The 26,654-nt window shown below is 43.9% G+C and overlaps 1 protein-coding gene and 1 pseudogene across 4 annotated transcripts in view; one reads left to right on the forward strand and one right to left on the reverse strand.

Moving 5' to 3' along the window:
* NFATC3 (nuclear factor of activated T cells 3) overlaps nucleotides 1-26,654 on the forward strand; it is a 155,074-nt gene that overhangs the window by 106,148 nt on the left and 22,272 nt on the right. For 3 of the 4 annotated variants that reach the window (XM_017342314.3, XM_008257512.4, XM_002711632.5), the window contains exon 9: nucleotides 13,057-14,061. In XM_017342314.3, coding sequence (XP_017197803.1) covers nucleotides 13,057-14,061 — 1,005 coding nt within the window. Of the gene's footprint in view, nucleotides 1-13,056; nucleotides 14,062-14,288; nucleotides 14,375-26,654 lie in introns of those variants that run through there. The other variant, XM_051847207.2, reaches the window with a different exon arrangement.
* LOC127491362 (small nuclear ribonucleoprotein G pseudogene) lies at nucleotides 8,470-8,655 on the reverse strand (annotated as a pseudogene).

Genomic DNA, 26,654 nt, shown 5'->3' on the forward strand with positions numbered 1-26,654 from the left:
TTTAATGTTTATTATTTTCATCTACTTGAATGACAGAGAGAGATCATCTGTCAGATGTTCCACTGCCCAAATGCCAGTAGGAAACAGGAATGGTCCAGGCCAAAGCCAGGAGCAGAGAACTCTTTCTGGGTATCCCACATGGATGGCAGGGATCCAAGCTCTTAAGCTATCATCTGCTGCCTTCCACAATACAGGAGGAAGCTGGATCAGAAGCAAAGTAGCCAGTAGTCAAACTGGCACACCAAACAGCAGACTAACCTGCTGCACCATAATGCCTGCCCTGTTCATGTGTTTTATAGCCTAGTTATATTTCATTTAACATATCCAAAGGCTACTTATATTCTCAAATATTAAAATTAAGTTATTACTTATTATTTGATAATGTTAATATATTACTGGGTATTAAATATTTCAGAAATTTGTCATATTGTCAAACATTTCAAAAATATTTTAGTTAGCCATTTCATTCATTCATTAATATTGGGATGCCTATTAGTGGCAAAAAAAACTCCTGACCACAAAACAAAAACAAAATCATCCCATTCCCCAATGGATTTGGATGAAAACTGGTAATAAAATCAGATATAACTACAAGAGGAGACATTAGAGAAGAACCAACTTGGGTGTATAAGTATCAGTATCTTCTTGAATGGAACTTAATAGTTTAATGGGAGGTTAATAAGTCACTAAGAAGTTAATAAGTCACTAAATAAGTTACAAATTTATAATTAGAAACTGAGATAATGATTCTTAAATTAAAAAATACAATTCTATGACTGCAAATGAAAGAGACCCTAGACTAACAGATTGAAGATTCTGTGAAGAAATGATAATGGAGATGGTAACTGGAAAATAATAGTAATATATAACATTTGATGTGGTCTTGGTACTATTCTAACCCCTTTCCATGTTAATTTATTTATCTTCGTAGTAGACCTATTAGGTTGTTATTTTACTTTTAAGTGAGGAAACTGAATGGCTAAATAATATACCATAGATCTCACAGTATACAGTTCTTAGAGACAAACTCAGACGCAGGAAGTCTTGTTCTAGAATCTGGGTTTCTGTTATCTTAGAATATATCTTATGTTTGTTTATTTTCTTCAACAAACATAGAGAGCATTTAGTGTGTGCTGGGTGCTCTTCTAAGCTATTTACACACAGCAACTTATTTATTCTCTCATAACCCCTGAAGAAATGTTGCCATCTCTGTTTTACAAATGAATGAACTAAGGTCACAAAGGTAGTAAGTGAACCCAGGTAATAGAATCTATACTAGTAATTACTATGATAAAGACAAAGAACATTCCAGATCAAAGATAGCAGATGGGTGGATATTTGTCACAGCAGTTAAGATACTGTTTGGGGGGCCAGCAGGTAAAGCCTGCTCCTGTGGCACTGGTATCCCTATATGGGCGCCAGTTAAGTCCCAGCTGCTCCTCTTCTGATTCAGCTCTCTGCTATGGCTTGGGAAAGCAGCAAAAGATGGCCCAAGTGCTTGGGCCTCTGTACCCATGTGGGAGACCTAGAAGAGGCTCCTGGTTCTTGCCTTTGGATCAGCTCAGCTCCAGCTATTGAGGCCATCTAGGGAGTGGGCCAGTGGATGCAAGACCTTTCTCTATATTTCTCCCTCTCTCTGTGTTTAACTCTACCTCTTAAATAAATAAATAATCCTTAAGAAAAAGGATATTATTTGAATTCCCACATATTGTAGTGGAGTTCCCAGTCTGCATCTCAACTGAGCTTCTGATTCATTTTCCTGCTAATGTGCATCTTGGGAGGCAACAGGTGATGCCCCAAGTTTTGGGTCCCTGTCACCCATGTGAGAGATCCTGATGGAGTTTCTGGCTCCTAGTTTCAGCATTCAAGGAGTCAACCTGCATATGGAAGATCTGTCTCTGCCTTTTATATAAAATAAAAATAAATAAGAAGTAATGGTAGCAGCATGTGGTTGGTAGAATCATAGAGTCTTAAAAGAGTAATAAAATCTGAGCTGTAGCTCCTTTTCTCTGCCATTGTGGTGAGTGTACCTGACTCTTACTCACCATGTCTTCTCACAAGACCTTCAAAATGGAAAAAACTCCTGACCATAAAAGAAAAACAAAATCATCCCATTCCCCAGTGGATTTGAATGAAAACTAGTAATAAAATCAAATATAACTACAAGAGGAGGCATTAGAGAAGAACCAACTTGGGTGTATAAGGAATTGCACTTAAGATGGATTGCACATATATTTATACTGTGTCAAGGTCACTATCTTCTTAACCATATAAAGCTGAAGATGTCACAATTGTCTGGACAACTGGACATGTTTGATTGGGGCTATGACTAGTGGGTTGGCTCAGTAATATGTGAAACCTTTTGAGAAAATTGAGCTATAATAAGGAAGTGATGTGATCAGATTCATGTTTCAAAAAACATTTACCAGGCTGACGCTGTGGTGTAGTGAGTAAAGCCGCCACCTGCAGTGGCAGCATCCCATATTGGTGCCAATTCTAGTCCCTGCTGCTCCATTTTCCATCTAGCTCTCTGCTATGGCCTAGGAAAGCAGTAGAACATGGCCCAAGTCCTTGGGCCTTTGCACTTGCATGGGAAGACCCAGAGGAAGCTCCTGGCTCCTGGCTTCAGATCGGTGCAGCTGCGACCGTTATGGCCAATATGGGAGCGAGCCAGAGGATGGAAGACCTCTCTCTGTTTCTGCTTCTCCTTTTCTCTCTCTGTAACTCTGACTTTCAAATATATAATAAATCTTAAAAAAAAATCCCCCATATTTCTCCATTCTCTTTATAAGGTGTCAATGATCACTTTAATCTTTTCTCAAATTAGTTATTTTTATTTATTTATTTATTTATTTCTTGACAGGCAGAGTGGACAGTGAGAGAGAGAGACAGAGAGAAAGGTCTTCCTTTTGCCATTGGTTCACCCTCCAATGGCCGCCATGGCTGGTGCGCTGCGGCCGGCGCACTGCGCTGATCCAATGGCAGGAGCCAGGTACTTATCCTGGTCTCCCATGGGGTGCAGGGCCCAAAGACTTGGGCCATCCTCCACTGCACTCCCGGGCCAGAGCAGAGAGCTGGCCTGGAAGAGGGGCAACCGGGACAGAATCCGGCGCCCCGACCGGGACTAGAACCCGGTGTGCCGGTGCTGCAAGGCGGAGGATTAGCCTAGTGAGCCGCGGCGCCGGCTTCTCAAATTAGTTATTATGGAGAGTGAGAATTATATGGGATAAGCCCAAGAAGGTTACAAAGGTAATTCACATAGAAAGAATGTTTTAAGTATTTAGAGAAGACAGCATCCGTGATGATAAGGAATATCAGGTTTCTGAGAAAGATGGAAAAGGATAAAATTTAAAATGTAGAGATTGTGAGGCAAGCCTTGAGGTGCAACAGTAAGCCACCATTTGGGATGCCTATATTCCATATAGAGAGCCAGAGTTCAAGTCCCACCTCTGCTTCCTCTTCAGCTTCCTGCAAATGCACATCTTGTCAGGCAGTGGATGATGGCTCAGTTGATTGGGTACCTGCCACCCAAGTGGGAAGCCCAGATAGAGCTCCTAGACTTGAACTGTCCCACCCCTAGCTGTTGCAGGAATTTGCGAAGTGAGCAGTGATGGAAGCTATCTCTCTATCTCTATAATTCTGCATTTCAAATAAAAATAATGAAATAGGGGCTGGCGCTGTGGTGTGGCAGGTTAACACCCTGCCCTGAAGCAACAGCATCCCATATGGCCACCAATTTGGGACTCGGCTGCTCCACTTCTGATCCAGCTCTCTGTTGTGGCCTGGGAGGGCAGTGGAAGATGGCCCAAGTGCTTGGGCCCCTGCACTCGTGTGGGAGACCCAGAGGAGGCTCCTGGCTCCGGATCGGCACAGCTCCGGCTGTTGCAGCCAGTTGGGGAGTGAACCATTGTATGGAAGACTTCTTTATCTCTCTGCCTCTCCTCTCTCTGTGTAACCCTGACTTTCAAATAAATAAACAAACCTACCTTTTTTTCTTTTTTTTTTTAAAGTAGAGGTTGGAATGGACCTTAGAAGATCCAGAAGGGGAAGACGAAACAAAGGGAGGAGGAAGTATAGGAGGAAACAACAAATATAGATAAGGCGGATATGGATTAGTAAAGATTGTAGACTTAGTGACGGAGAGTTTAGGGAGTTTCCTATGGTAGCTTCTATTTTTTTTTCTGCAAATAGTGACATGAAGGCTTCTGTTGTGAGCCTGGGAGTGTGTGGGCGATTTGGTAGTTTGAAGATCAAGGAGGAGGTTTGAACTAGTTGTAATGAGAAGAAGAGTAAGTTCACTATAGAAACTTAGTAGGATTCTAGACTTGACTGAACACCTTTGATGCTGATATTCATGAGTTTATAGATAGTTTTTCCCTGCTGTGTAACTTTCTTAAACAGCACTTGGATTCTTCAGGGTAGGCAGTAAAATACAGATATTATGGCTCTATTGTAGTTGGGTTTACCAAAGATAAACTGTCCAATGGTGTTACCAAATGCAGTTGAAATGTGGGACCGTATGTAGAATTTAACCTGAATAAGAAGGGAGAGAGCTTCTGGGGTTTCAAGACAAAGCAGTAGAGTCAGGAGATTAGAGGTTATGATTACCATCTCATAATGGTAATAATTAAAAGGCAGACAGGAGAGAATATACTTTTTTTTTTTTAGGATTTATTTATTTATTTGAAAGAGTTAAACAGAAAGAGAGGGAGAGGCAGAGAGGGTGAAAGAGAGGTCTTCCATCCACTGGTTCACTCCCCAGATGGCCATAGCTAGAACTGACTGATCAGAAGCCAGGAGCTTCTTCTGGGTCTCCCACTTGGGTGCAGGGGCCCAAGGACTTGGGCCATCTTCTACTGCTTTCCCAGGCCATGGCATAAGTGGAGCAGCTGGGACTTGACCCAGCGCCCGTGTGAAAGGCCGGCACTGCAAGTGGTGGCTTTACCTGCTATGCCACAGCGCTGGTCCCAAAAATATACTCTCTTTATATTATCAGCTTTTGAGCCTTATATATGAGAAGGAAACCAGTTCAGCCCAAGAGGAAGAGAGAACATTTGGTTGGACTATTGCTGTTGTCACTGACTTTATCACTGACAGAATACAGAACAAGTGGCATACACTAGCAGAGTGAAGAATGGACACACAGAAGTGTTTAGATATCTTTGTTATGCTTAATTACTGTCTTTTCTCTTTAGCATTTAGGTTTTTTTTTTCTGAATGAATTTTTTAAAATGATTAAATGTTTATAAATTTTTTTTAAAAAGATGGCTTGAAAGAATTTTTTTTTTAAGATTTATTTTATTTATTTGAAAGACAGAGTTATAGAGAGAGGTATAGACAGAGAGAGGTCTTCCACCCACTAGTTTACTCCCCAGATGGCTGCAACAGCCAGAGCTGTGCTGATCTGAAGCCAGGAGCCAGGAGTTTCTTCCAGGTCTTCCACATGGGTGCAGGGCCCCAAGGACTTGGGCCATCTTCTACTGCTTTCCCAGGCCATAACAGAGAGCTGAATTCAAAGAGCAGCAGCTGGAACTAGAACTGGTGTCCATATGGGATGCCAGCACTTCAGGCCAGGGCTACACCACAGCACCGGCCCCTTAAAGAATATTTTTTAAAAGATCTATTTATTCATTTTTGAGAGCCATAGTTACAGAGAGAGATGCAGAGACAGAGAGATAACTTGCATCTGTTGACTCATTCCCCAGATGGTTACAATGGCCAGTGCCTGGGTCAAGCCGAAGCTAGAAGCCAGGAATTTCTTCTGGGTCTCCTACAGGAGTGGCAGGGACCCAGATACTTGGGCCATCTTATGTTGTTTTTCCTAGGCCATTAGCAGAGAGGTGAAGCAGCTGATACACAAACTGGCACCCATATGGGATGGCACTGTAACAGGTGGCAGCTTTATCTGCTATACCACAATGCTGACCACTTGAAAGAATATTTTAAAACACCCAAATTCTTTTTACTCCGAAACTGTCATAGCGTTCTTTTTGATCCTTTTTAATATGTATATATAAACACAGCTGTTTAAAAAAAAATTGTTAGAAAAGCAGAGTGACAGAGAGGGAGAGATCGGAAGAGAAAGAGATCTTCCTTTGGTTTACTCCCCAGATGGCTACAACAGCCAGGGATGGGCCAGGTTGAAGCCAGGAACACAGAACTCTGTTGGGTCTCCCCTTTGACGGCAGGAACCCAAGTACTTGGGCCATCTTCTGCTGTTTTCCCCAGGCACATTAGCACAGAGCTGGATTGGAAGCAGAGCAGTTAGGACTCAAACCGGTGCTGTGATATGTGATGCTGGCATCGTAGCACAGTGTAGCTACAATGCCAGCCCCTAAACACAGTTTTTTAAAAATGATAATGGAATTGTTCCATATATAATTTTTAAAAATATTTTTTATTTATTTGACAGGTAGAGTTACAGAGAGAGAGAGAGAGACAGAAAGGTCTTCCTTCCGTTGGTTTACCCCCCAAATGGCCGCTACAGCCTGTGCTGTGCCGATCCAAAGCCAGGAGCCAGGCGCTTTCCTCCTGGTTTCCCATGTGGGTGCAGGGGCCCAAGCACCTGGGCCATCCTCCACTGCCCTCCCAGGCCACAGCAGAGAGCTGGACTGGAAGAGGAGCAGATGGGACTAGAACCCGGTGCCCATATGGGAAGCCAGCACCACAGGTGGAGGATTAGCCAAGTGAGCCACGGTGCTGGGCCTTCCATATATAATTTTGAAACCAGACATTTTGGTTTTCTTCATCAATGGATAGTTCTACAGAATTTTACCTGCTGTGCCACAGCACTGGCCCCAGTTCGACAGAAGTTTAATAGCTTCCTGAGAAGCTTAATAGCTTCTTGATGTTCTGTTTGTTTACTTAGTGTCATTTGTTTATTTTATTAATTTGTATGATTCTTTGTGTTAGAGATTTTATCCTTTGGTTGATATTTATGGCAAATAATTAAAAATTTTTACACATACAAATCTTAGACATTCCTAAGTTGCTTATATTTTTAACAAATTATTTATGTTTCTTTTTACTTGAAAGAGAGAGCAAAAGAGATCTGTCCACTGTTTTCACTCCCCATATGCCTCCAACAGCAGAGATTCAGCTAGGCCAAAGCCAGGGGACTGGAACTCAATCCGAGTCTCCTACATGGGTGGTAGGGATCCAAATACTTGAACCATCATCTGCTGTGTTCCAGGTTGCACATTAGCAGGAGGCTGGAATTGGATGCAGGTACTCAGGGACTTGGGCCATATACTGCTTTCCCAGGCCATACCAAAGAGCTGAATCAGAAGTGGTTAAATCCCCTGCCTGCAGTGCCAGCATCCCATGTGGGTGCTGGTTCTAGTCTCAGCTGCTCCATTTCCGATCCAGCTCTCTGGTATGGCTTGGGAAAGCAGTAGAAGATGGCCCAAGTCCTTGGGCCCCTGCACCCAAGTGGGAGACCCAGTCCCCATATGGGATGCCGGAACTGCAAGTGGTGGCCCCAATGGCTGATTCTTTTAAGTTTTTAAAATTAGCAGTCAGCTTATTTTGTGAAATACAGATATTTCCCAGTATTTATGTCTGATTCACAAATCCTCCTTGCTGTTGACAGTAGAGTATAATATTCTTCCCAAATGGTGCTGCTCAAACTACTTTTGCCAAGCCTCTAACTTCAGAGCTTCTAATGAGTGATCTCCCACCCTACCCCACCTTTCTTGAAGCTAGTGAAACAGTGTGTCTCTCTCTGGGGCCCAATAGAAGTTATTTACATGAGAAGTACCATCTTAGCTCTAGATTTGGAATAATGAGGCTTTTAGGAGCAGCATTAGAAACAAACTTTCAGGGCCGGCATCATGGGGTAGCAGGCTGATCCAACGCCTTGTGATAACAGCATCCCATATGGGTACTCAAGTCCTAGCTGTTCCACTTCTGATCTAGTTCCCTGCCGATGCACCTGGAAAAGCAGTGGAAGATGGCCCAAGAGCTTGGATCATTGCACCCATGTGGGAGACCTGGAGAAAGCTCCTGGCTCCTGGCTTTGGCCAGGCCTAGCCCCAGCCATTTTGGCCATTTGGGGAGTGAACCAGTGGATGGAAGATCTCTTTCTCTCTCCCTCTCTCTCTGTAACTCTGCCTTTCAAATAAATAAATAGATAGATAGATAAATCTTAAAAACAAGCTCATGTGTTAACTTTGTGCCTGTGGGGAGGTATAATCTATGTTCTAAGTAGTTGACTGACATTCAGATTGTTGTTCTGGTTGAGGGTGGGAGTTCTGCTCTGTAGCTGGAATAACAGGCCTCAGCTCTGCTATGGATAATACCAACTGAGAGCATAAGACTAAATTGAAGGTTTTTGAATTGTTGTAAATTTCTCAAAATTTAACAAAAATTTAATATGAAAGTATACATCACCCAGTTTTTACATCACAGTAAAATTGGACTGTTGAGGGGGGGACATTGATTTGTCTGTGGGAGAGCCTTTGTTTATTCTCATTCCAAGGCTTCTAACATGGTGACACTATTTCCTTGTATTACTGCCATTCTTCGATGGCTCTGTTTCCCAACTAGTAGCCATCTCTACACATCATCTATCATAAGATTTATAAAGGGATCAAATTCCCACAATATTTTTTGAACATGTCTGATACCATTTAATTTCAATAACTTCTTGTGCATAATTTTGTTTGTTTCAACTCAGAAAGGTGAGCTTTGTTTATGGTGTCTACTTGGCAGACTTAATTGTGTTTTTTTTTTTTAAGATTTTATTTATTTATTTGAGAGGCAGAGTTACAGACAGAGGGGGAGACAGAAAGAAAGGTCTTCCATCCACTGGTTCACTCCTCAAATGACCACAATGGCTAGAGCTGCCAGGAACCAGGAGCTTCCTCTGAGTGCAGGTGCCCAAGCACTTGGGACATCTTCCACTGCTCTCCCAGGCCTTAAGCAGAGAGCTAGATCAGAAGAGGAGCAGCCAGGGCTTAAAATGGTACCCATCTGGGATGCTGGTGCCAGAGCCAGAGGCTTCTACTAAGCCACAGCACAAGCTCCAGACTTAATTGTTTTATTCTTTTTTTTTTTTTTTAAGAGTTTTTTATTTAAAAAGGAAGAGTTACAGAGAGGCAGAGAGAGAGAGAAAGTCTTTCATCTGCTGGCTCACTCCCCAGACGGCCACAACAGCCGAAGCTGAGCTGATCCGAAGCCAAGAGCTTCCAGTTCTCCTGTGGGGGTGCAGGGGCCCCAGGACTTGGGCCATCTTCTGCTTTTCCAGGCCATAGCAGAGAGCTGAATCGGAAGTGGAGCAGCTGGGACTCAAACCTGCGCCCATAAGGGATGCTGGTGCTGCATGTAGCAGCTTTACCTGGTACACCATGGTGTACCAATTGTTTTATTCTTACATATAAAACCTATGCAAAAGCCAATATTTTAAGAAGGTTGGAAGGTAGCTAATCTCTTTTTGTTTGCAGTGGAAGAGGAAATCCAGACTTTAATTCTTTGGATCTTGCTCTTCCACATCCCTAAAAAAGAGAATTTATTGACCCCCATAATTGAAAGGTTAATTGGAAAGCTGGCCTCAGACATGGGACAACTCAAGTAATGTTGTATTAGGGCTCAAGCTTTGTTTATCTTAACATTGTTTTTCTTTCTGTTGAGTTTATTCTCAGGCTCTCAACAGATGACATGTTTAGGTTAGATCTTTGTAATTAGCAATCTTAGAGAAGAACTGGCCTACCTCTCTATACATATACACACACATGCATGTATTTCTCTATCTAGGTCATTGCCTGGATCACATTCAATCTCTAGTCTTGTTGAGTTGTAGAAACTTTTTATGTATTCTGGGTATTGAACCCCTTTCAAACATGTTGTTTGAAAATATTTTCTCCATTCTTTGGATTACCTTCCTGTAACCTTGATAGTGTCCTTTGACACAAGTCTTTAATTTTTTTAAAATTTATTTATTTATGTGAAAGGCAGAGTTACAGAGAGGCAGAGGCAGAGAGAAAGATCTTCCGTCCGCTGGTTCACTCCTCAGATGGCCAGAGTTGGGCCAATCCTAAACTCCAGGCCATAGCAGGGAGCTGGATTGGAAACAGAGCAACCAGGACTTGAACTGGCGCTGGTATGCCGCAGGCAGCGGCTTTACTCTGTGCCACAGCGGCAGCCCCAAGCCCCAAGTCTTTAATTTAAAAAAAAACAAAACAAAAACAAAAAAAAAACCTTTTTTTTTTTTATTTGAAAGTCAGAGTTGGAGAGAAAGGGAATGAATGGATGTTTTTCATCTGCTGATTTACTCTCCAGATGGCTGCAATGGCCAGCCCTGGGCCAGACGAAGGCCAGGAGCCTGGGGCTTCATCTAGATTTCCTGCATGGCTTTCAGGGGCCAAAACACTTGAGCTGTCTTCTGCTGCTTTTCCCAGGCCGTTAGCAGGGAGCTGGATTGGAGTGGAGCAGCTGTGGTATGAACTGGTGCCCATATGGAATGCTGTTGTCACAATGCTGCTATACCACATGCCAGCCCCCGCAAGATTTCAGTTTTGAAGAAGTCCAGTTTACCTAGTTTCTCTTTGTTGCCTATGCGTTTGGCATTCTGATATGGGATATCAGTGTTCAAGCTGTGGCTTAATACACTGCACTACAACATCCACCTTGTAATAAGTTTTAAAATCAAGTTTATTTTTTTTAAAGATTTATTTTACTTATTTGAAAGGCAGAGTTACAGAGAGAAGTAGAGACACAGAGAGAGGTCTTCCATCTGCTGGTTCACTCCCCAATTGGCTGCAACAGCCAGAGCTGCGCTGATCCAAAGCCAGGAACCCAGGAACTTGTACCAGGTCTCCCATGCGGGTGTGGGGGCCCAAGTCCTTGGGCCATCTTCCACTGCTTTTCCAGGCCAAAGCAGAGAGCTGGATCGGAAGAGGAGCAGCTGGGACTAGAACTGGTGCCTATATGGGATGCCAGCGCTTCAGGCCAGAGCTTTAACCCACTGCGCCACAGTGCTGGCCCCAAAATCAAGACGTTTAAAATTCAACTTTGTTCTTTTTTAAGATTGTTTTGGCTATTTGAAGTCCTTTGAGATCCCATATGAATTTCAGGATGGATTTTCCTATTTTTGCATAAAGAGTCAGTAGGATTTTTATAGGGATTGCATTGAGTCTGTATATCACTTTAAGTAATAGCATCATCTTTTTTTTTTAAGATTTTATTTATTTTATTTGAGAGGTAGAATTACAGTGAGAGGGAGAGACAGAGAGAAAGGTCTTCCTTCCATTGGTTCACTTCCCAAATGGCTACAACAGCTGGAGCTGCGCCAATCTGAAGCCAGGAGCCAGGCATTTCTTCCTGGTCTCCCAAGTATGTCAGAGGCCCAAGCACTTGGGCCATCCTCTTTTTATTTTTTTTTTTAAGGTTTATTTATTTATTTGAAAGTCAGAGTTATACAGAGAAAGGAGAAGCAGAGAGAGAGAGGTCTTCCATTTGATGGTTCACTCTCCAGTTAGCTGCAATGGCTGGAGCTGTGCTGATCCAAAGCCAGGAGCCAGGAGCTTCTTCCGGGTCTCCCATGTGGGTGCAGGGGTCCAAGGACTTGGACCATCTTCCATTGCTATCCCAGGCCATAGCAGAGAGCTAGATCAGAAGAGGAGCAGCTGGGACTAGAACTGGCACCCATATGGGATGCTGGCACTTCAGGCCAGGGCGTTAACCCACTGCGCCACAGCGCTGGCCTCATGGGCCATCTTCTACTGCTTTACCAGGCCACAGCAGAGAGTGGATTGGAAGTGAAGCAGCCAGGATTAGAACTGGCGCCCATATGGGATGCTGGCACTGCAGGTGGAAGATGAACCTACTGCGCTGCTGCACCAGCCCCCAGTAGCATCATGTTAACAATCGTCTTTAGTTCATTAACATGAGATGTTTTCCATTTATTTAGTTCTTCAGCTTCATGCAGCAGTATGGAGTTTTTTCCATGAACAAATTTATGCCTCCTTGGTTTGGTTAATTTTCAATTGTTCTATTTTTTTCTGATGCTTTCATAAATGGAATTGGTTTTTTAATTTCCTTTTGAGATTATTTTTATTAGTTTATAGAGATATACCTTATTTTTATATGCTAGTTTTTATATCCTGAAACTTTGCTGAATTTGTTTATTATGTCTTTTATGGATTCTAGTACTTTTGATCCCCCAATCACATGAGATGCTCAGGAAAACCATTTTTTTTTGTTTTATTTGACAAGTATAGTTATAGACAGTTAGAGAGAGAGAGACAGAGAAAAAGGTCTTCCTTCCGTTGGTTCACTCCCCAAATGGCCGCTACGGCCGGTGCGCTGCGCCAATCCAAAACCAGGAGCCAGGTGCTTCTTCCTGGTCTCCCATGTGGGTGCAGGAGCCCAGGCACTTGGGCCATCCTCCACTGCACTTCCGGGCCACAGCAGAGAGCTGGACTGGAAGAGGAGCAACCGGGACTAGAACCTGGCGACCATATGGGATGCCAGCGCCACAGGTGGAGGATTAACCAAGTGAGCCATGGCGCTGGCCCCCCAGAAAAACCATTGTAAACCAGAAGTTACTTGAATGTCAGATTTATGATCTGGCATACAATAGACCATGTAAAACCAGGTGACTGATAGTTTTCAGACCAAGTCTCCCAAATACAATATTTTGACCATGGGATTTTACTTTTTAATTATTTATTTTTAATAGGTAATATATGCGCAGTAAAAAACATTCAAAAGGAACAAAGAAGTAAACAGGAAAAAGCACATCATCCTCTTGTCTCTGATCCCTGATTATTTAGTTTCCCTTCCCAGCAGTAAATCCAGTACTCACCAGTTTCTTATACATCTCAGAGATGTCCATATATATACAGGCAACAACATGTATATGTGTAAATATGTATGTATGCACACAGACACATGCATGTATACATAGACTATTCTATGTGAACTACTTTCCCTGATAGCAGTTGTATTTGCCACCCCTGGCTTGATGTATGCTATAGTTGTGACCTAGAATAAAGGGCTATCATAATTATTTTGTATGTTGCATAATAACACTTGCTTTAATAATTTTCATTTTAGTTTTGATGAAGCAAGAACACAGAGAAGAAATTGATTTGTCGTCAGTTCCACCTTTGCCTGTGCCTCATCCTGCCCAGAGTCAGAGGCCTTCCTCAGATCTGGGGCACCCACATGACAGTGTGCTCTCAGTGCAGCGGAACTTGGTTTGTCCGATCCAGCAAGGATATGCATCCTTGGTAACTTCATCCCATCTACCACAGTTGCAGTGTAGGGATGAGGGTGCTGGGAAAGAACACATGGTATCTTCTTCAGTAGTGCACCAGCCTTTTCAAGTCACACCAACACCTCCTGTGGGATCTTCCTATCAGGCTATGCAAACTAATGTTGTATACAATGGACCAACTTGTCTTCCTGTTAATGCTGCCTCTAGTCAAGAATTTGATCCAGTTTTGTTTCAACAGGATGCAGCTCTTCCCAGCTTAGTAAATCTTGGCTGTCAACCACTGTCACCCATACCATTTCATTCTTCAAATTCTGGCTCAACAGGACATCTCTTAGCACATACACCTCACTCTATGCAGACTCCGCCTCATATGCCATCAATGGGATACCATTGTTCAAATGCAGGACAAAGATCTCTTTCTTCTCCAGTGACTGACCAGGTCACAGGTCAGCCTTCCCCTCAGTTGCAACCTATTACATATAATCCTTCACATTCTGGGTCTGCTGCAACAGCTTCCCCAGCAGTCTCTCGTCCCCTGGCTAGTTCACCACTTTCTGGGCCATCGTCTCCTCAGCTGCAGCCTATGCCTTACCAATCTCCTAGCTCAGGAACTGCCTCGTTACCATCTCCAGCCACCAGAATGCATTCTGAACAGCACTCAACTCAAGCACAAAGTACAGGCCAGAGAGGTCTTTCTGCACCTTCACCCTTAATGTGTCACAGTTTATGTGATCCAGCTTCATTTCCATCTGATGGGGCAACTGTGAGCATTAAACATGAACCTGAAGATCGGGAACCCAACTTTGCAACCATTGGTCTACAGGACATCACTTTAGATGATGGTAAGTTCATCCATTTGTTCTTGAAGCAGTGAAGAGTTAGGAACTTTCTTCTCCGAAAGCATGAAAACATTACCATGGAATGTTTACTGAGTTATAGTTGGGTCTTTAAATAAGTTGTTATTAGAAATGTATGTTAATATATAATTTTGAGAATAGATATGAAAATCTATTCTTTAAAGCATTTTATCACTAATATCTGTTGCTGAATAGAGATTCTTTTCTTTTAGAACACATGGCTAGGTGACAGTATCAAGAGAATGAAACTCAGGGGCATTAATTCAGTGAACGTTGTTGAATGCCATCAGTTTACAAGGTCTGTTGCTAGTGTTGGGAATACTAAGAATGTGTTAAGATAGAGTGTCTGTCCTTGAAGAGATTCACACAGGTAACAAGCCTGTTCTCCAGAACCAGTAATTAATTAGAAGTTAAGATACCTACAGCTAAGATGTTGTATTCCATACTGGAGTGCCCAGATTAAATTCATGACTCTAGCTTCCTACTAATCCAGACCTTGGAAGGCAGCAGTGATGGCCCAAGTTGGAGTGCCTGGTTCAAGTCCCAGGTACTCTGATCCAGCTTCCTGTTAATCCATCTGGAAGCAGTGGATAGCTGATTGAGTACCAGGGTCCTGGCTTTGTCTCCTGCCCATTCCCAGCCATTGCAGGCATTTGAGGAGTTAACCAACAGATGGAAGCTGTTTTTCTGTTTATGGGTCTCTGTCTTTCAAGTGAAATTTTAAAAAATAATAGTAAGAATCTTCCCCCCTATGGCCCTGCCAACTTGCTGAAACAGGTGGTAGTGATGGTACAAGATCAGACTTTTTCTGCTGCTGCTATAGCTGTTGCCACAAGAGTAAAAAAGAAGTTATCTGTAAGAAAGCATTTTCCCATTTAAAAAAAAAAATTGGGGGCTGGCTCTGCTTGTGGTGCCGGCATCCCATATGGGCACCGGTTCTAGTCGCGCTGCTCGTCTTCCCATCCACCTCTCTGCTATGGCCTGGGAAAGCAGCAGAAGATGGCCCAAGTGCTTGGGCCCCTGCACCCACATGGGAGACCCAGAGGAAGCTCCTGGCCCCTAGCTTCGGATTGGCGCAGCTCCGGCCATTGAGGCCATCTGGGGAGTGAACCATCGGATGAAAGACCTTTCTCTCTCTCTCTCTCTCTCTCTCACTGTCTGTAACTCTGCCTTTCAAATAAATAATAAATAAAAATAAGTCTTAAAACATGAATAAATAACTTTATAACAAAATAAAAAAATTAAAAATAAATTGTGTAAACCCAGGAAGTTGGTATGCAGCTTTCTTTTATGACATCAGTGTACTGTAGAACTCAGGATTAGTCATATCAATAGTTGAAAATTTCCCAAGATAGAATTTCCACATAGTGATTTATTTTAAAGATTTATTTATTTGAAAGAGAGAGAGAGAGAGAGAGAGATCCATCTTCCATCTGCTGGTTCACTCTACAAATGCCTACAATAGCTGTAACCAGACCAGACCAATGGCAGGAACCAGGAAAAATCCATCCAGGTCTCCCATGTGGGTGATAGGAACCCAAGTACTTGGTGGCCACCATCGACTGCTTCCCAAGTGCATTAACAGGGAGCTGAATCAGAGTACCTGAGACTTGAACCAGGCACTCCAGAATGGGATGTCGGTGTTCCAAGTGCCCCTCGGGTAACAACTTGAGAGTTTATTCTTGGCTTTATCTTAGTAAAATTTTGTCTAAATAGATATTTAATGAAAGCTACCTATAATTATTACTCAAAAGAAAAGTCTGAAACATAGATATAGAATTTTAGTTTTCTATCTTCATTCTATGATAAATTACTATAGGAAAAGAATTCTGGATCAACCATCTCCTTTTACAGATCTAGAGAAGCTGAATTCACTACTTAGTTGCAGTGGTAATATTAAATCTCAAGTCCTAAGCACACGGGGCAAGGATGGCTTTCCAGTTAGACCAGTAAGTAACTCACTACAGTGCAACAAGTCTGAGTCATTACACCCGTGGTATAAAAGAAGCAAATTAGGAGATCAGCAGAGATATGTGACAGATTTCATGGGATGAATTCAACAAGTTTTCTGAACTGAATCTTGGGGGATGAGTGTAAATTTGCAATAAATATGTTTTTAGAGGGCAGATCAGATACAGGGATGTGACTGGGAAAACGTGATTATTTGTGTCTGGGAGGGAATAGAATGGTATAGTAGAGGACGTTTTTTAAGGTCATAAGGGGACATGCCAAGTAATTTGTGTTTAAACAGAAGATGTATGTGTAAACTAGAACATCTGAAATTTGCATTTTCCTATTTGTTATCTAATCCTGCCATTCCTCCATCTCTGAGACAGATAGTGAGATTTACAGAGTTGATCTTGCTGAGGGTCACAGAACTAGTAAGCAGCAGAGCTGAGACTGGATTCATACTCTCCTCAGTCCATTGTTTCTATGACACCACAGCTGCTGCATGGTGACACCTGGCCAAGATGGTTAGATGTTTGCTAAAGGGGATCCCTTGAGATTTTTTGTTGTTTTAAATTTCTAGGCCAGCGCTGCAGCTCACTAGGCTAATCCTCCACCTAGCGGCGCCGGCACACTGGGTTCTAGTCCCAGTCGGGGAGCCGGATTCTTTCCCGGTTGCCCCTCTTCCAGGCCAGCCCTCTGCTGTGGCCAGGGAGTGCAGTGGAGGATGGCCCAGGTGCTTGGGCCCTGCACCCCATGGGAGACCAGGAGAAGCACCTGGCTCCTGCCTTCGGATCAGCGCGGTGCACCGGCCACAACGTGCCAGCCGTGGCGGCCATTGGAGGGTGAACCAACGGCAAAAGGAAGACCTTTCTCGCTGTCTCTCTCTCTCTCTCACTGTCCACTCTGCCTGTCAAAAAAAAAAAAAAAAAGTTTTTCTAGAGAGGGGCCAGCGCTGTGACATAGTAGGTTACTACTTTTACAAATCTGGAGAGGCTGAATTCACTACTTAGTTGCAGTGGTAATATTAAATCTCAAGTCCTAAGCACACGGGGCAAGGATGGCTTTCCAGTTAGACCAGTAAGTAACTCACTACAGTGCAACAAGTCTGAGTCATTACACCCGTGGTATAATGTCTGTCTGAGGCTCCAGCATCCCTTATGGGTGCCAGTTCATGTCCCAGCCACTCCACTTCCCCTCCAGCTCCCTGCTGATGTGCCTGGGATGGCAGCAGAGGATGGCCCAAGTGCTTGGGCCCCTGCACTCATGTGGGAAACCTAGAGGAAGCTCCTGGCTCCTGGCTTCACTGCAGTCATTGCAGCCATTTCTGGAGTGAACCAGCAGATAGAAGACCTCTTTGTCTGTCTCTCCCTCCCTCCCTCTTTCTCTCTCTCTCTCTCTCTCTCTCTCTCTCTCTCTCTCTCTGTAACTCTGCCTCTCAAATAAAACAAATAAATAAATATTTTTGAAAAGAATTTTCTGGAGAAAACATGGAACATTCTCCACAGGGCACTTGCAGATTTTTTTTTTTAATTAAAAAAAGTTTTAAAGATTTATTTATTGGGGCCAGCATGGTGGCACAGCAAATAAGCCATTGCCTGCAGTATTGGCATCCCATGTGGGCACCAGTTCGAGTCCTAGTTGCTCCACTTCCAATCTAGCTCCCTGCTAATGCACCTGGGAAATAAAAAACTTTGAAGACTTATTTATTTATTTGAAAGGCAGAGTTACAGAGAGAAGGAAAGAGGGAGAGAAAGATCTTCCATCTGCTAGTTCACTCCCCAAATGCCTACAACTGGGACTGGGCTGGACTAAAACCAAGATCTTCTTGTGGGTCTCCACGTGGATGCAGGAACCCAAGCACTTAGGCCATCCAATGCTGTTTTCCCAGGCGATTATCAGGTAGCTGAATTGGAAGTGGAATAGCTGAGGCTTGAACTAGTGCCCATATGGCTACCATTGCTGGTGAAAACACCTTTACCTGCTACGTCACAATGCTGGCCCTGCATCTTGGAGAATTTAACTTCCTGAACACATGTTCACATCTGTATCTGATATATTACAGTTGCATTGGGAATACTTGAGGGATCTGGTTTACGCATGTTGCTGTACTGTTTATGCACAGCTAGCCTCAGAGTGTCTGCCTATTTAATGATGAATCCAAGTCGGCGCCGCGGCTCAATAGGCTACTCCTCCACCTAGTGGCGCCGGCACACCGGGTTCTAGTCCTGGTCGGGGTGCCGGATTCTGTCCCAGTTGCCCTCATCCAGGCCAGCTCTCTGCTGTGGCCTGGGAGTGCAGTGGAGGGTGGCCCAAGTGCTTGGGCCCTGCACCCGCATGGGAGACTAGGATAAGCACCTGGCTTCTGCCTTCGGATCAGCGTGATACACCTGCCGCAGCGTGCCGGCCATTGGAGGGTGAACCAACGGCAAAGGAAGACCTTTCTCTCTGTCTCTCTCTCTCTCTCTCACTGTCCACTCTGCCTGTAAAAAAAAAAAAAAAAAAATATATATATATATATATATATATATATATATATATAAATGATGAATCCAGAAGACAAGAGACCCCTATGTCTATGCAAACAAATTGGAAATAAAAACTTTTCCAAATATATATGGGCTTTAAAAATTTTACTTATTCCTTCTTTAGGCAATTTTGGGGAATAACTGTGCATAACTGTTTTCTACCCTTAAACAAAGGGTGAGACCTTGACTATCACCCATGTGTAATATAACTGAAGATAGGAGATTTATTAACCAGGAAAATGCATTTTTTCTGAAAAAATAAAAAGTCCAAAGCTAGAACTTGCTCTTTATTATACCAAATATTTTTTTTTATTTTATTTTTTTATTTTTTTTGATAGGCAGAGTGGACAGTGAGAGAGAGAGACAGAGAGAGAAAGGTCTTCCCTTGCCGTTGGTTCACCCTCCAATGGCCGCCGCTGCAGCTGGCGCACCGCGCTGATCCGATGGCAGGAGCCAGGATCCAGGTGCTTTTTCCTGGTCTCCCATGGGGTGCAGGGCCCAAGCACCTGGGCCATCCTCCACTGCACTCCCTGGCCATAGCAGAGAGCTGGCCTGGAAGAGGGGCAACCGGGACAGAATCCGGCGCCCCGACCGGGACTAGAACCCGGTGTGCCGGCGCCGCAAGGTGGAGGATTAGCCTATTGAGCCACGGCGCCGGCTCTATTATACCAAATATTGATATTTAATGAGAAAGAGACAACAGTTGGAATTTCTGGAAAGATTTAGTGAAATTTTAATTTATTTCACATTTTGAATATGTCAAGATGTATTGCAAAAGCCAAAAGCAGGTCTGGACACATGAAGTCTGTGAGGGCAAGTACTACTAAAATTTCATTTTATTCCATTCTTTATGTAGGGCACATGATCAGGAAAGCTATGATTATTGCCCCACAAAGATCAGGGACTGGCCATTGGATTCTTTCATTACTACCCATTAGATTATGCTAAGCAGTAATTAAAGGAGAAGAAAAGGTAGATAAAAATATGCTCCCTGTGACCTCAGATTATTGGCTGTATAATTTATGCAAACTGTGTTTTTTAATGCTTAACTCAAGCTCTAGAATGAATTTTTTTTAAAGATTTATTATATTTATTTAGAAGGCAGAGTTGGAGAGAGAGATGGAGAGACAGAGAGAGGTCTTCATTTGTTGGTTCACTTCCAAAATGGGTACAACAGCTGGGAGTAGGCCAGGCCAAAGCCAGGAGCCAGGAGCTTCTTCAGGGTCTCTCCTGTAGATGCAGGGGCCCACACACCTGGCCATCCTCCACTATTTTCCCAGGCGCATCAGCAGGTCAGACCCTAACCCTAAACTGGTACCCATATATGATGCTGGCTCCACAGGTGGCAGCTTAACCCACTGTACCACAGCACTGGCCTTTAAAATGAATTTTTAATATTTACCAGTTTACTTGTTGATAATGGTTTTGGGTTTGCCTATAATAGTAAAATTTCTAGATGCTTGGAAATTCCTAAAGTATTCTGTATTATGTCAATAACCAGGGAACATTGCTAATTTTTCAAATTTGTTAAGTACCAGCTAAATATACAAACCCAATTTTAATATCCTTGTTAATTATCTTTCTGTTTCATATACACTTATCCCCATTTAACCAAGTTAAAGAGTAAATAACCAAAAATTATTTTCATCTTTGAATTTTCTAAATCAGATGGAGTCTCTTAGAAATCATTTAAGGGGACAGACGTTTGATACAGCAGTTAAGATATTGCTTAGGCAGTTTTCTTTATGGCACGATCCACACCCCGGACACCATCCTAGGCACTAGCCCCCCCCCCCCCCCACCATTGCTGGAAGCCAGGTGACCACATGGCCCAACCACCGATGTCAGCTCCATCGCCATCCTAATGGGATTCACTGCTCCTACTTCCCTGCCCACCCCCCTGCAAAGGTTTAACAGGATTATTCCTGTATACCTGGCTCTCTTGCTCTCTCTTATGCTCTCCTTCTCCCTCTTTGCCTTCTTCGCCCCCTTCCCTCCAGTCTGATGGGTTTCTCTACCAATAAACCCTTTCCCTTAAAAAAAAAAAAAATTTGAAAAAAGAAAAGATATTGCTTGGGACACCTGTATCCTGTATCAGAGTGCCCAGGTCTGAGTCCTAGCTCCACTTCTTTTTTTTTCTTTTCTTTTCTTCTTCTTTTTTTTTTTTTTTTTTTTTTTTTTTTTTTTTTTTTTTTTTTTGACAGGCAGAGTTAGTGAGAGAGAGAAAGATCTTCCTTCCATTGGTTCACCCCTAAATGGCTGCCACGGCCGGCGCATAGCAACGATCCAAAGCCAGGAGCCAGGTGCCTCTCCTGGTCTCCCACGTGGGTGCAGGGCCCAAGCACTTGGGTCATCCTCCACTGCCTTCCTGGGCCACAGCAGAGAACTGGACTGGAAGAGGAGCAACTGAGACTAGAACCCGGCACCCATATGGTATGCCAGCACCGCAGGCAGAGGATTAACTAAGTGAGCCATGGCGCCGGCCCCCTAACTCCGCTTCTGATTTCACATTCTTGCTAATGCCCACCCTGGGAAGTAGCCAGTGATGGTTCAAGTACTTGGCTGTCTGTCATACACATAGAGAACTGGAATGAGTTCTGACCTCCTGGCTTCAGCCTGGGCCAGGCCTGACTGTTGCAGGCATTTGAGGAATGAACCCAGGGGATGGAGGATCTCTTTATCTTATCTCCCTCTCTCTGTCTTTCAAATAAGTTTTTAAAAAATTCATTCAAATACTAGTGGTTACTTTATGAAATGTGAACATTAGCATTTTTACTATAAATTCAATGTTATTTAATAGAGAAGAAATTAGTATACCTTAAATAGATCTGGAAATATCCAATATAACTCCCTCATTTTTTAAATAAAGAATCTGAATTTTACACAAATCTAAGATATTCAGAGTAACACACTTGAGTTAATGGCAGAGTAAGACTAAAACCCACTTCTCCTGACTCTAGGAGTTTTTCCAGTACTGCCATCATGTTTCTTTTTTTTTTTTTTTCTTTTTTTTGACAGAGTGGACAGTGAGAGAGACAGAGAGAAAGGTTTTCCTTTGCCGTCGGTTCACCCTCCAATGGCCGCCGCGGCCGGCGCCCTGCGGCTGGCACACCACGCTGATCCAATGGCAGGAGCCAGGTACTTATCCTGGTCTCCCATGGGGTGCAGGGCCCAAGCACCTGGGCCATCCTCCACTGCACTCCCGGGCCAGAGCAGAGAGCTGGCCTGGAAGAGGGGCAACCGGGACAGAATCCGGCGCCCCGACCGGGACTACGACCCGGTGTGCCAGCGCCGCTAGGTGGAGGATTAGCCTAGTGAGCCACGGCGCCGGCCCTTTTTTTTTTTTTGACAGGCAGAGTTAGACAGTGAGAGAGAAAGACAGAAAGGTCTTCCTTCCGTTGGTTCACCCCCCAAATGGCCGCTACTGCCGGCACACTGCGCTGATCCGAAGCCAGGAGCCAGGTGCTTCCTCCTGGTCTCCCATGCAGATGCAGGGCCCAAGCACTTGGGCCATCCTGCGCTGCCCTCCCAGGCCACAGCAGAGAGCTGGACTGGAAGAGGAGCAACCGGGACTAGAACTTGGGGTTCTGGCACCACAGGCGGAGGATTAGCCAAGTGAGCCATGGTGCCGGCCTCTTCTATTACTTTTAGACTAAGTTGATGATCCATCTGGAATTTGTTTTGATGGAATGTATGAGAAATGGATCCAATTTTAATCTTTTCAGATGGCCACCCAGTTCTCCTTAAATAACCCAGATTTCCACTGTTAGATTTAAAATGGCAACTTTATTTTACACTACATCTCTAGGTTAAGTATTTTGTCACAGTGGTTAAGTTACCACTTGGGACACCCTCATCCTATATTGAAGTACCTGGTTTCAGCTCTGATTCCCTCACATCTGAGGATCAATTTGCTGGGTATAGAAAGACTATAGGGAAGCAAGGGCGGAAACAGGAAGAGCAGTTAAGACGGCTATTAAAGGGGCTGGCAGTGTGGTGTAATGGATAAGGCCACCACCTGCAGTGCTGGCATCCCATATGGGCACTGGTTCAAGTCCCATCTGTTCCACTTCCGATCCAGCTCTCTGCTATGGCCTGGGATAGCAGTGGAAGATGACCCAAGTCTTTGGGGCTTTGTACCCAGGTGGGAGACCTGGAAGAAACTCCAGGTTCCTGGTTTCAGATTGGCCCAGCTCCGGCCATTGCAGCCATTTGGGGATGAAATGAGCAGATGGAAGATTCTCTCTCTTCAGCCGGCGCCTCGGCTCACTAGGCTAATCCTCCACCTTGTGGCGCCGGTACACCAGGTTCTAGTCCCGGTCAGGGTGCCGGATTCTGTCCCGGCTGCCCCTCTTCCAGGTCAGTCTCTGCTGTGGCCAGGGAGTGCAGTGGAGGATGGCCCAAGTCCTTGGCCCTGCACCCCATGGGAGACCAGGAGAAGTACCTGGCTCCTGCCATCGGATCACCGTGGTGCGCCGGCCGCAGCACACTGGACTCGGCAGCCATTGGAGGGTGAACCAACAGCAGAGGAAGACCTTTCTCTCTGTTTCTCTCTCTCACTGTCCACTCTGCCTGTCAAAAAAAAAAAAAAAAAAAAAAAAGATTCTCTTTCTGTGTGTGTGTGTGTCTATCTATCTGCCTCTGCCTTTCAAATAAATAAATAAATCTTAAAAAAAAAAAAATAAAAAAGATGCTATTGTAGTAATCCAAGCCAGAAATGCAAATAGTTTGGACTAGGTAGTAGTAATGGAGGAGCTAAGAAGTGATCAGATTTTGGATGTACAGACAAACCTTAAGTAAACGCTGATTCTATTAGATTTTGTTGTTGTTGTCGGTTACGTAATTTTTACATATCCTCTTTTTCCAAGTAAGCAATGTACTGTACAAACTGTTGTGGGGTAGGTATTGTGGAGCAGCAGGTTAAGCTGCAGCCTGCAACGCCAGCATCCCATGTTAGAGCACAGGTTCAAGTCCTGGCTGCTACATTTCCAATTCAGCTTCCTGCTAATGTGCCTGGGAAGGCAGCAGCAGATGACCCGAATACTTGGGCCCTGCCACCTGTGTGGAAGACCTGGATGGAGTTCCAGGCTCCTGGCTTCTGCCTGGCCCACCCCCAGTCATTGTGGTTACTTGGCAAGTGAACTAGCAGATGAAAGATTTTCTCTCACTCTGTAATTCTGCCTTTCAAACAAATAAGTAAATATTTTTTTTTAGATTTATTTTATTTGTTTGAAAGAGTTACAGAGAGAGAGGTCTTCCATCTGCTGGTTTATTCTGCAGATGACTGCTACAGCCAGAGCTGAACTGATCTGAAGCCAGGAGCCAGGAGCTTCTACCAGGTCTTGCACGCAGGTGCGGGAGCCCAAGTACTTGGGCCATCTTCTATTGCTTTCCCAGGCCATGTCAGAGAGCTGGATCGGAAGTAGGCAGCTGGGACTCAAACTGGTGGTGATGCCAACACTGCAGGCTAGGGCTTTAACCTGCTGCGCCACAGTGTTAGCCCCAAATAAGTAAATCTTTAACAAAAAAAAAGATACCATTGTCAAATTTGAGGTCATGAAAATTTGTTCTATGCTTTCTTATAAGTTTTACAGTTTAAGCTTTTAAATTAGATCTTTGATTTCTTTTTTTTTTCTTTCTTTCTTTTTTTTTTTTTTTAATTTTTGACAGGCAGAGTGGACAGTGAGAGAGAGAGAAAGGTCTTCCTTTGCCATTGGTTCACCCTCCAATGGCCGCCGCGGCTGGTGTGCTGCGGCCAGCACATCGCGCTGATCCGAAGCCAGGAGCCAGGTACTTATCCTGGTCTCCCATGGGGTGCAGGGCCCAAGCACTTGGGCCATCCTCCACTGCACTCCTGTGCCACAGCAGAGAGCTAGCCTGGAAGAGGAGTGACCGGGACAGAATCCAGTGCCCTGACTGGGACTAGAACTCGGTGTGCCGGCGCCGCAGGTGGAGGATTAGCCTATTGAGCCGCGGCGCCGGCCATGATTTCTTAATTTTTATATATTATGTAATGTAAATATCCAGCATCATTTTTTGCATGTGGCTATCGAGGTTTGCCAGCACCATTTGTTGAGGAAACAGTTCTTTGCCTATCACGTGATATTAGCACCCTTCTTTGAAGATCAAGACCAAATATGTGAGGATTTCTGGACTCTGTCCCATTGTTCTGTCTTAATGACAGGACCATACTTTTTTTAAAAAAATATATTTATTTATTTGAAAGTCAAAGCTACAGAGGCAGAGGCAGAGCTCTTCAATCTGCTGGTTCACTCCTCACATGGATGCAACAGCTGGGGCTGGACCTGGCTGAAGCCAGGGACCAAGAACTTCATCCATGTCTTCTACCTATATGGCATGGACCCAAGCAGTTGGGTTATTATCTGCTGTCTTCTCAGGTGCATTAGCAGAAGGTTGTGTTGGAAGCCAAGCAGTGGGGGCTCAACCTGGTACTACTCTGATAATGGATGCTGGCATTCCAAGTGGCCACTTAACCTGCTGTTCCGCAACACTATCCCCCATACTGTTTTAATTATTGTAGTTTTGTGATAAGTTTTAAAATCAGGAAATTCCAGTCCTCCAGCATTTTTCTTTCTTCTCAAGATTATTTCAGCTATTTGAGGTCCTTTGAGATTTCGTATGAATGTCAGGATAAATTTTCTGTTTTTTTGTTTTTTAAATCACTAGGATTTTGACAAGGGTTGTATTGTGGCCATATATGACAGCATTAGTCTTGGGATGGGCATTTGGTTTAGTGGTTAAAATGTTGCTTTGGACATCTACATTCTGCATTAGAGTTCCTGTGTTTGTGTCCCTACTTCATTTCTGATTTTAGCTTCCTGCTAATGCATCCCCTGTAGTTGGGTCCCTTGATATCTGTGTGGTACACCTAAAGTGAGTTCTAGGCTTCTTGCTTTTCCTGGCCCAAACCTTGCTGTTGCAAATATTTATGGGGAGTTAACCAGTAGATAGAAGTTCTTCCTACTCTCTGCCTTTCAGAAAAAATGAAAATGAAACAAAAACAATATTGGTCTTTGAGTCCATGACCATGAAGTATTTTATTTTGTATTTATTTAATTCTTTTATTTCTTTCAACAATATATAGTTTTCAGTGTACCAGTCTTATGCCCCCTTGGTTTAGTTAATTCCTAAGTATTTTATTTTGCCTACTTTTAAAAATATTCTTTTATAAAGATTTATTTATTTATTTATTTACAAGGCAGAGTTAGAGAGCAGGAGAGACAGATGTTCCATTTGCTGGTTCTCTTCCAAATGGCCACAACAGCCAGGGCTGGGCCAGGCGAAGGCCAGGAGTCTGGAACTTGAACCAGGTCTCCTACATGGGCACAGGGTCCCAACTACTTAGGCCATCTTCCACTGCTCTCCCAGGCATGTTAGTAGCAGGGAATTGGATTTGAAGTAGAGCAGCTGGTGCTCATATGGTATGTTGGTATTGCAGGTCACATAACCTGCTGTGCCCCAATGCCTGCCCATATTTTATTATAATTTCTAATGCTGTGTGAATGGAATTGTTTACTTCATTTCTCTTTTGAATTGCTTGTTACAAAAATATAAAAATACAACTGAATTTATGGGTTGATGTTATATCCTGTGGTTTTACTGACTTCATTTCTTAGTACAACTTTTCAGTGTATAGATTCTTTTTTTTTTTTTTTTTTTTTTTTGACAGGCAGAGTGGACAGTGAGAGAGAGAAACAGAGAGAAAGGTCTTCCTTTTGCCATTGGTTCACCCTCCAGTGGCCGTCACGGCTGGCGCGCTACAGCCGGTGCACCACGCTGATCCGAAGGCAGGAGCCAGGTGCTTCTCCTGGTCTCCCATGGGGTGCAGGGCCCAAGCACTTGGGCCATCCTCCACTGCACTCCCGGGCCACAGCAGAGAGCTGGCCTGGAAGAGGGGCAACCGGGACAGAATCTGGCGCCCCGACCGGGACTAGAACCCGGTGTGCCGGTGCCGCAAGGTGGAGGATTAGCCTAGTGAGCCGCGGCGCCGGCCCTACCTTTATTTCTTATTCTAACATAATTGCTCTGGATAGAACTTCTCCAGAAATAGTTGAAAGGAAAAGATAGAAAGGACATCTTTGA

This window comes from Oryctolagus cuniculus, chromosome 18 (assembly GCF_964237555.1).
Source record: "Oryctolagus cuniculus chromosome 18, mOryCun1.1, whole genome shotgun sequence".
In the NCBI taxonomy this organism is placed as follows: Eukaryota; Metazoa; Chordata; class Mammalia; order Lagomorpha; family Leporidae; genus Oryctolagus; species Oryctolagus cuniculus.